The sequence below is a fragment of the Asparagus officinalis genome, chromosome 4, assembly GCF_001876935.1.
Source record: "Asparagus officinalis chromosome 4, Aspof.V1, whole genome shotgun sequence".
Classification (NCBI taxonomy): domain Eukaryota; kingdom Viridiplantae; phylum Streptophyta; class Magnoliopsida; order Asparagales; family Asparagaceae; genus Asparagus; species Asparagus officinalis.
In genome coordinates this window covers 37832264-37843431 of record NC_033797.1, presented here as the reverse complement: position 1 = coordinate 37843431, position 11168 = coordinate 37832264, and the positions used below count along the sequence as shown (strand labels likewise).

Here is an 11168-nt window from a genome sequence, read left to right as displayed (position 1 = left end):
AGCCGCAGTTCTGGGGACAGCCTCTGCAGGAGAAACCCTAGAGCTCCTCCTCGTGCATCACTTTGAAGACGAATTGGTGCTCATAATCTCTGCAAATTCGATCAAAGACGGAGTCTTTAATTGGGGGTAATTTCCTAATTGATGAAAGAGAGTGAATGATCGGAGAGAGTATCTGAGATTTTGATGAGATCGAAAGTTTAAGAGTTTAAATACTTGGAGATTAGAAATGGGCTTGAAAGGAGAGAGAAATGGGGGGAAATTTTGGGGGAAATATATCTTGTTACGGTTTTTTTGATAGTTAATTTTGGGTGTAGAGGAGAAAGAAAAATCACAGAGACGTGGGATTTGCATGTTGGCTTAGGGGACCAGTTGGTTATTTGATTGGAAGTGATTGTGAAACGAAGTTTGGAGAGAGAGTAGAGAGATAAGTTAGAATTTAAAAAAAATGATTGGCCCAAAATTATTTGACTGTCCATCTCATTGTTCTCCTTTATAGTTAAAAAAGGTAGTAGATAAGATTGCAGGATGTATGTAACCGGGACAGTATCTTGTCATGCCAAGAAAACAATACTCGTAAAAAGTGTAGGGGTCGGTTAGTTTCTCATGAAATGGGTGCAAGTGACCTTAAATAATTATCTTAACAGAAAAAATGTAACGGAATCTGCATGAGTATCGTAGTGAAATTACATTGAGACTTAAATTACACGTACTAAACCCTAAAGATTTTCTAGCGTTTTGTAGTAAAACCCCAATAACTTACAGAATAACACTACATCCCAATAACTTTTGAAGAAAATCGGGCAAATTACACCAAACCCCAATTGCTTTCAAAATAAATGTTTACGTTGTTTTTCGGCTCGAATTTATGGGTATTATTTGCAAAATATGGAAAATTTTGGGGTTCTCTGCAATTCAAAAAGTGGCTAGGGGTCTATTGCAAGTTTGAAAGTTTTTTGGGGATAGTCCGCGAAATTCTAAAAGTTCTTGGGGTTTAGTGTAATTTACCCAGCATCGGAACATCAGGGTTAAGAATTGTCAGGGCACCAAGGTGAAAATAAGCCAGCGGGCATTCACCCCTCTTGACAAGTCTCCCTCCCTCTCTCTCTCTCTCTCTCTCTCTCTCTCTCTCTCATATCCTCGTCGTCGTACAGAGAGCGTAGCGAGCAGTCGGGAGAGGCGGAGGGATGCCGAAGCGGACGACGCACACGTATTCGAGCGAGGATGCGGCGCCCGACGGACCCGAATCCGACCTGTTCGTGTACTACTGCAAGCACTGCAGCTCCCACGTTCTCATCACCGGTCCGTATCCAATTCTCATTTTTATGATCTCCCGTCTTAATCCAATTCTCATCTTATGAATGTGATCTCCCTCCTTAATCCCCCACCCCCCTTAATTTTAATTTAAGCAAGCGCTGCTTGGATTCACCCGGGTTAGGGTTTCAGATCGGTTGAAATTTCAATACATTGATTGCTTATGAGTTTTTACGATATCTGATGTGCTAAAGGATTCAATTTTTATGTGGATGAAGATGAAAAGTTCCAATTTTTTTTTCACGTTTGCTTGGGTGGGTTTCTGAAGCGTTAAACCCGAGCTATAATTTTTACCATGTGGGTTCATATGAGAACCGAGTAATAATCATTTTTCACTGGTCATTCTGTTGACTAGCTCCAAAAGCTTATACCATTGAGGCTGGCATATGCTCAAACATTCTAGGGTTTTCAATGAAATTGTTCGTTACGATGTTCCTTTATTTCTTTATTTATATCTTGTAAAAGAGAATGTAAATGTTAGTTTAAACTTGGGAAGTTTATTGTGCTCACTTAATGCTTGAACAACTGAGACTATCTATCATATTTGATTCATGAGATCGTCAACAAACTTGGTGAAGAAAGAGCACGACAAAGAAATTGATGAAACTAAGGGAAAGGGATTGGGAGGCTTGCATTTGCAAGAATTTTCAAGTGTTTAAAGGTAGAAGAAGAGAGATGAGAATATAATATGAAATGGGGGAATGTGGAGTATATTTTAAAGGATGTGATAATAGACGAGAGGGGTTATTGCCAGTAAACGTGGTTGCAATTTGGGTTACTACATATGTGATGCTTAAAGAAAGTTGATTTTTGAATCATTGACAGGCTGCAATGTGGGTTTACTATAGCTGGTGACAGTTTGAACTACATTTGATGCCACTTTTTGAGCCCACGATCAGTTTTCTACCTCTGAAATTTACCTTATTGATATGGTATTTAAGTAACACTAGCAGCTGTCTGCGGCTGTCATTGGTTTATTTCCTCAGGGCTTGCTTGGTTGTCCATTGTATAATGCAGTGTAATACTCTACTGTGCTTTACTTGTTTTTAGAAAATTAACCTCCCTATATGGTCTCCTTTCTTTCTTCTAATACTCTAGCATGCTTCTCAAAGACATGTGTTTGATTTTGAGGATGAACATCGAACTCCTAGTAATCCATCATCTAATGGGCAGTTGATTTAACACTTCTGAACTTGATATTGACAAATAGTTTAAAACACACGCTTCTAGGACATAAACATTTTATCGTCCCAATAATCTGAATGGAACAATATAAACCTTTAGGAAAATACTAATGTAACATCGTAAATATTCTTGAAGGTCATAAGCATTACTGACAGATAATTTCAAACCATATCTCAGATTCACATAGGAAAACCATGCTTATTTGAGAAAATTTAAGACATGTACAGTTTTAGGAGCTTATGTGCAGCCTAATGAATCCAAGAGGCTACAGTGAGCAGCCTCAAGATATTTGAAACCATGTTATTAGGCGATTCATTGTTTTACCAAAATTTATCATGTTGGACACCCGAGGACGTGCACCATTTGGACACACGTTCTGTTTTCAGTCACTTGTATTAGAAAAAGGGAAATAGCATGTCCTTGCATCTGAAGTACGATAGGCTCAGAAAGAATATTTAGGACAGATCTGTAAGGGGAAAGCAAGTACAACAACTATCATATTACTTCCTCATATATCCAACCAGCATCTTTGCTTTTTTAAAACTATTCCAATCTTGTCTGAAATGTAATAAAGTGGTGATAAATAGAGCTTATAGATCTAAGTATTAGATCCATAACATAAATAACATATTGTATGTGTCCCTATTCCGTGGGTGAGCGTTGGCACAACAACAAAGTTGTTGCGTTGGGACTTGGAGGTTGGGAGTCTGAGTCTCTGAAGCAGCCTTTTTGTATGGGAGGGTAAGGCTGCATACATCCAACCCTCCCAAGAACCCACAACGGTGGGAGACTCATACATCGTGCCACCCTTTATGTCTCCCAGTATCCCCATGTCTAAAAATTGCAGAATTGGACATCGAGGACTTAGGCACTTGGACAACTGAACGTGTGTTCTACATCAACATGACACTGGTGCAATGTACTCGTCTCTTTTTGCTTGATTAAGGTATCAAAGCAATTCAGTATGATGGCTTAGTCTTAAAAGCAGATTGTGCCCTTTGAAGCCCATGGACAGGTTGACATGTTGGAACCTGCCCCATTAACGTCCAACCCAAACTTAACACACGTGTGCGCACTTGCACACAGCAGTACTTTCCTTGCATCTTCCAACTTTAAAAGTACTTCTGTTTCATTGTAGATACCTGCTTAGTTACCAGACCTAGTTTTGTTTTGAGTATCAAGGAGAATTGTCTGCTTGTTGCCTTACAAATGTCTGCTACACATAATGCAAACCTTGGAAAGGGACTGCTATTGTGCACCCCTAAATTCTCGTGCTCTTAGCTCTATTTTTTTAGGAAAGAGTGAAATTCTCTGCTGTTATTATGACATCGGCAGCATAAGAGGGTTGATTTTCTTGGAAAATCTGGGTATGGTATATCTTGATGAATGCTGTTGGCTAGGAATGTGATACTAGACATCTCTGGTTGACAATTTGTCATTAAGTTCCATCTGAGTGTCCTGAGTTTGGTGCTCTTTAGCTAAGTCATCCAATCTTAAAAATGCTTGGAGATGTAGTATTCAGTCTCTTTTAAGGATTCAAACCGTGTCATCTTTATTAAATAGCTACAGACTGACATCAATTTAAGCACATTTTTCAGACTTTAAAGAACAGTGATACAAAGCTGTGTTGCTGGTGGTTTGAATTTTTTTGATAAGGCTATTGCTAAGTGAGCACATGTTGTCACTTTTTTGCTTTAACTCCAATAGGGCAGTTTTTGTTTCTGATCTTAAATTGTGATAATTACTTTAGGTGCTTTCCTTTTATTTTTTCTTTTAACCAATGCCATAAATTTTAATTATCAGTGAATATTGGCTGCTTTTATACTAATGCCGTTATCTAAAGATACTCAATTGCAGAAGATGCCAAAACGTAAGACGGATAAAGCACATGTACTTGACAAGATCAAGCATCTTGCAAGGCTGAATGTCAAGGAGGCTGGAAAGGTTCTCCTAAAGCGGTATATATTATTGATCTCTTTTTTTATGATCTCCATCTTGTTTATTTATCATCTTTCCCATTGCCTTTTGAAATACTCCTGCATAATTGGTTTAAGTGAACTATTTCATCCAGAAGCATCAATGATTTGGCGATTTGTCAAAATAACCAGTAAATTAAGGTCCGGATTGTGCATACAATTGTCTGAAAGCTCAGTAATGAAATGACACCTAGCTAATTAAAAAAGTATTGTCATTTCTTATGAAGGTGCATGTAACTGAAGTCATGCTATGCTGGTGTTGTCACTTGTCATACTACCCACGTGGGCCATAGATAATTATTGGGGTACAATTATCGAAGGGATTTCTTGTGATCATATCCAAATACATGTACATGCTTAGTGAATTCAGTTTAAGGTTTGATTCAAGTTGGGACATGTATGACACACCCATGCCTATGGTTCTGTGCATGCACAAATACAATATTCATGTTTGCAGCGGCAACAACACCAAATTCTTTATCCAGAACTTTTGGATTGACTACATATTTTTTCTCTATTTGTTTCTAGTAAGAGCCATCTCCTTCATTAGATATTCTTGTCTTTGTCTCTTCACCAACTACGATCCTATCTATGCTTGTAACTTACCCATTTATTAGCCTTTATTACAAGTACATCACCATCTTAATTGTTTCTTACATTTTTTTTCCTAACAAGCAATGTAATACCTCAAAACATAATCCCACATTAGATATTGATTGAGAAATTGAATGATTTATAATATAAGTAGGGGTCAACACAACTAGTGCTAGCATTTTTGGTAATGGATCAAACTAAACAATGAGTTACTCTTAGTGAGTCCCACGGCTTACGCCATGCCAATGGGCTTGTGGATCCGGGGCGTGACAAAGGGTATTAGAGCAATTAGCCAAACTGAAGTGTAGTACTAAGTGCTATGCGGGACTAAGTGTCACGCCGCATGAGTGCGGTGGGAGCCGCCTCTAGAGCCCGTAGGAGCCACCTGTAGAGTCTAAATCGCTTGATGGTTGGAGCAATTGTCATGCCTTGAGGTGGATGTTGTGTATATAAGGTGTGATGATTGTAATACCCCAAAACATAGTCCTGCATCAGATATTGATTGAGAGATTGAATGGTTTATAATGTAAGTCCAATGAGTCAAGTGCAACTAGTGCTCGCACTTTTGGCAGTGGATCAAGCCAAACAATGAGTTGCACTTAGTGAGCCACATGGCTTACAATGCGCCAACAGGCTCGTGGGCCTGAGGCGGCAAGCAACCTCTTAACTTCTTACTAACAAACCCATTTCTTATCCCGCCCCTTATAATTATTTGCATTCATCTATCTTTGCATTCTGAATTCTGCTACTCTCATATGTTGGACATGTTTATTGTCTGTCCAGCAATCTAAAACATAACATTTCCTGATATTTGTTGCCTTAAATTTTGTCATTACACATCTATATGTTACTCAGCACAATGTTGGCGATCATGTACGGTCCCACTAGTTTCTTAATAACATCTGATTGGATCTTCAAACAAATTGGAAAAGATAAGTAGAGTTAGATTGTCAATGCTTAAAATACAATGAAAATGCTCATTGTTTTCATAACAAAACTTGGACATCAAAATTCCAGAGCCAACTTTGTAGGAGACGTTAACAACATAAGAGTTAAATTAGTATTTTTTAGCTTATATAAAGACAAAAGTCCAGTAATTCTGAAAAGATAAAATCTTTGCTTACATCACTTCACAACAGCTGATGAAAGCTAAAATATGGAAAACATTTAATACATAAATAAGGCCGTGCAAGAAATCTGCAATTTATATTTTATCAAACTGTTTACTTGGTTGACATGTCAGTTTGACTGCAGGCGTACTCCAACTATTACAAATTATGTCTAAGAACTTAATATATAAGTAAGGTTAAGAAATCAAATATTAACCTTTCAACATGTAAAGGTGTGCATGAGTCAGTTAATTGCGTGCATGTGTGTATGTGTGAGGAGGGTGGGCGGGAATTTGGTCTTCCACTTATTCGTCTTGATCTGTACTATATTTAAGTGTCTCAAAACCAAACTTGGAGCAATTACTGGGTTTTCCCTTTGTATGGTAAAAAAAGGACAAAAATTCTAGTTGCTCAATCAATAATTTGGATCTTAGACAACCTACACAATTGACCATAGATTGGAGCATCATTCTAATGGCAGCTGTAAATTTACCTAATTTTTTGGGCATTTTGAATGATTTTAATTAAAATGCATGGATAATATGCAAGTGGGATGGATCGCCATCAAAACGTGTAAGGAATAATTTAGCTAGCCAGAATTCCCTCCCTCATCCCTTCTCCATCTTCCTTCCCCTCTTGTTCTCTCTCTTTCTCTGCACATTTGTATTTGTTTTTAACTAATAAATTCATCCAAGTAGGGATGGTTTATCGCTAACTGAGCTCAACTCCTCAACTTAAAATGTTTCACTGTGAGCAAGCAGAATTCCCATACCTAGCCCGATGCCTAATGCAAGCCCTCTTCCAAGGGGCTGAGGTCTTACCTGGGATTGTGACAGTAGAGTAGCTTCTCATGATACCCAGAACGCTAGATGATGGCAGTGATGTCTTACTGGTCCACCAAGGGGATGAATATCTGGAATAACTTTACTGTCAAGGAAAATCTAGGAAAAACAAGGAATAATGCTGGATAAGACAAAACTCAGTTAGACATCTCCGTTCATGATTAATATTTTCTTGCAGACATGATATATGTGCATTTTCAAGCATGATGTGTTTTTCTTATTGGATTGTTTTTTCATGGTAATGATTATTGGTCAACCACTTCTTCATTTTCCAGTATCTTCATGTTAAATGGCTTTCGACTTGCTTTACTGGTCATGAAGATTGCTTTGACTCGAGTTTATAATTTAGGTTCGGCACAGTTTAAGCATAATTCTTCTTTTTCTTTCCCTCTTATCGGTTTATAATTGTAGCATCTTGGAGTCTCATTGTTAATGTGGATGCTATCATGTATAATTTCCCTAACAAGCTTAACTACTGTAAATCAGTTGTATTACTGGAGCTCACAGTTGCAATTTGTGCATACTTGTTGTACAGTGGTGAAGGAAAATTAGAAAAACAATTCCGCATGAGTTGTACGGGCTGTGAGCTTTTTGTTTGTTACCGTTCAGAAGAGGATTTGGAACATGCTCCTTTTATCTATGTTGTTGATGGTGCACTGAGTTCAGTTGCAGCAGAGACGAATCCACAGGTATAAAATATATTTTACTAGTAAAAATGATTTCTTAACTAATTTCATGTGTCTCCTGTCCCGCCTCCATTTTTTCTACTCTGACCCTGTGATTCTCTCGTGGGCTAGGGAATGTCAATAAGTAAAAAGCATGGTACCAAAGAACATAATGGCACATGTTTCCTGGTTTGATCCAAAACTGATGCATGTAAAATTACTCAAACTTCAATACCCAATTCTGACTACAATAATGGTTATAATCTTCTCCTTCTTTCATAAGAAACCTTGGTTCTCACTTCATGACCATTAAATTTCCTTCACAGTAATGTTTGTATCATTGGCATGCAAGTCATTGTTGATAATTAAAGCTGTTGTTTGGATGATATCCAAGATTTATTGGGTTCACATGTACCAGTTAAAGCAATTTCCTTGGTCAAGATAATCATTGGAATTCATGCATGATTGGTCTATGTTGATAGACAACTGGAAGACATTCACTAACTTCAATAAATTAGACCACTGTTAACAAAGCTTGTTCACTTCTCGATTCATCCAGATTACTTCCTGATGGCCTCGGAAAGATGTCGACCATTCCCTTTCAGCATGACATACAAGTTTACTATGTTACTTGATTTTTTAATAAATTTTCAGGATGCTCCTGTACCCCCATGCATATCACAGTTAGAAGGTGGTCTTGTCCAAGTCGCTATTGAAGTAGAAGATCGTGCACAACGTTCAGCAATTACGAGTTAGTGTCCTTTTTTATGTTTTGATATCTAGTTTGTATAAAATCAAAATGCCGTTCTATTTTGTTAGACATCATGATGGTATTTTCAGCTTCTGTGGAGTTTATTTTAATCCTGTTATACATTAACTAGGTTTTGTGCCATAATGTTGTAATTTTAGACTTCCATTTGGTGGCTATTATCCTGTATTCTTTTCTGAGTTGGTTTCTTTTTTTGGGTGGGAAAAAGGTTTTATGTAATTGTTAGACTAGCTTAACCACGGTTACTTAAACAGAAGCTTCTCAGGTTCATTTGTTTCTAAAATGCAGCTTCACATCAGATCCTTCCTAGCTTTGGTAATTGGTTAAGAACCTAACTGTATCTTTATCATATAAAAATTTCTTAACCCAAGAGCGACGTGTCCAGTCTGCTGCTGGACCGGCAAGCGCTATGCTCGTGTCCACCACATAATAATAATATTTTTTTCTTCTTTCTAATCAAATCTTCAAACGTATCAAACGATGATTTCCGAAGAGAAATTGGTGAAAATGTCAAAATTTCTTAAATTAGGCTTTATTGTAACTATTATATTGGAGTTCAGAGTAGCTTGTAAACCAAAAATCACCATAGTGGAAAAAAAATCATTTCTGAGAAGAAGTAGAGTTGTGTTTGCGATAGTAATTGTCCTTACAATTTGACTAACTGCATCTTTGATGAGGGGCATGTAGATATTCTCAAAGGCACCTCATATGATAGTTTGAGTTGTGATTGCAATTGGTTCATTCTTATTTTATGCTTCAAGTAGTGAATCGTGCCAGCTGCAACAAATATTGTCATTTTAGTTTTTGACTTTGTTGTCCAGTAAAGGCTTGCGTTTGCCCACTTGTTGTTTGAGCATAAGCAGCATAACCATAATTTGTAGTCTTAAACACATGCTAACTTCAATATGCTATAGCAAGACTCTTTTTCTCATAGTCTCCTTTTCAAGGGAAACTCAATTGATGAAATGTCAATTGCAAAATTAAACACGGTCCTTCTGTTGTGGACTTACAGTAGTCTGAGTTGTGGCCCACCTTTGACTTCATGGTTGATGCTGGGAATGATTACCCTAGATAACTTATACTTTGTTCTAGTTACAAACTTTTGCAAAGGACCATCCTTTGGTTGTTAACTTGTAGAACTGTCACTGAGGCCACTTGTTATGCAAGAAAATCATTAGTGATATGTCAGTTCATCTTAGGCTTTCTGAGTTTCTGCGCAGAGTAACCTTAGGATCTTCCCCTCATTATATTCTTTTGGCTGCTGCCCTCATCTGGACTTACCTCAGTTTTTTCTGTTTTCATTAGGAGTGAATGCCGATGATGTTCGAGTAACCGTTGCGGCTCCAGCTACGCGTGGAGAGGCTAATAATGAATTGTTGGAATTCATAGGCAAGGTTTGAATTCCCAATATAAGAAATATTCACATGACTTCAGTTTTTGAGCCCAATCTTATCTACTCAAGCATTAATTGTCTTTCATTATGACAACATGATTTCTGGTGTAGGTGTTGGGATTAAGGATAAGCCAAATGACTCTTCAAAGAGGATGGAATAACAAGTCAAAGCTTCTTGTGGTGAGTTTTACATATTTCAGTTGCCTTGAGCTTTTATTATCTAGGGGGAAAACGTCTTTAATAGGGTGAACTGAAATTTTAGCGTTCTGTATGATCTTCTGAACCTCATAATCATACTCATGAAACTATGTTTGATTCCGTCTAAACAATCCACATAGAACCCAAACCAAGCTCCCACCCGCTCGCATCTGAACCTCATGATCATATTCATGAAACTATGTTTGCTATTCTGAACCTCATAATCATATCCAGCAAAGACTTTCACCTTTCTTTAAAGTGTTAATTTTTAACTGTTTGACTATATTCTAGTCTATTAATCTTTGTGTTGGTGTTTATTTCTTAATTTGACTATTGGTTATTATTATTATTATCGGCACTTTTTAATACCCTTCGCAATTGTATACTACTTGATACCTATCTCCCTATACTACTACTACTTCTTCTTCTTCTCCTCCTCCTCCTTCTCCTCCTCCTTCTTCTCCTCCTTCTCCTCCTCCTCCTCCTCTTCCTTCCCCTTCCCCTTCTCCTTCTCCTCCTCCTCCTCCTTCTTCTTCTCCTCCTTCTCCTCCTCCTTCTTCTCCTTCTCCTCCTCCTCCTTCTTCTTACTATTATTATTATTTCATATAAACTCGTAAGACACATGAAATAAATCTGACAAAGCCCCCATTAAGTTTTGTTGTTTTGAGATAACCCCCTTAACTTTGAAAATGTCTCAAAACCCTCCTTTGGATTTGGTCTATTTTAAGATAAACCCCTTGAACTTTTAAAAATTTCACTAAACTCCCCTTAAGTCTTGGGGGTTTCAAAAAACATGGCAAAAGTTTTCATTTTTTTCAACTAACCCCCCAAATGATGTTAATGAACTGGTAAAAAGACCCAAGTATCCTTTCCAAATTAACACTCTAATTGTTAAATTAAATTAATGAATCATAAATAAATTAAGTAAATCCTTAACCGTAACTTAAGGGGTTCAAGTGAGAATTACAAAGGAAATTTCCATTAGGGTCATTTGCTCATTTGAACGTATGGGATTTCCACGTAGATAGCCAAATCTAAAGATGTTAGTTAACAAACTTATCTGACAAAACTTGTTGTGTGTAGGGGATTTTTTTGTTTTTTGTTTTTTTTTTGGGTTTGGGGGGGG

At 37.4% G+C, this 11168-nt stretch overlaps 1 protein-coding gene across 3 annotated transcripts in view; it reads left to right on the top strand.

Annotated features, from left to right (window-relative positions):
* Positions 1093-11168, top strand: part of LOC109837210 (UPF0235 protein At5g63440) — an 11196-nt gene continuing 1120 nt past the window's right edge. The window contains exons 1-6 of one of the 3 annotated variants that reach the window (XM_020405351.1): positions 1093-1299; positions 4354-4454; positions 7553-7706; positions 8337-8433; positions 9757-9845; positions 9956-10024. In XM_020405351.1, the coding sequence (XP_020260940.1) occupies positions 1222-1299; positions 4354-4454; positions 7553-7706; positions 8337-8433; positions 9757-9845; positions 9956-10024 (588 nt within the window). In that variant the 5' untranslated portion in view covers positions 1093-1221. Of the gene's footprint in view, positions 1300-4339; positions 4455-7552; positions 7707-8336; positions 8434-9756; positions 9846-9955; positions 10025-11168 lie in introns of all 3 variants that reach the window. The other 2 variants (XM_020405352.1, XM_020405350.1) reach the window with 2 other exon arrangements.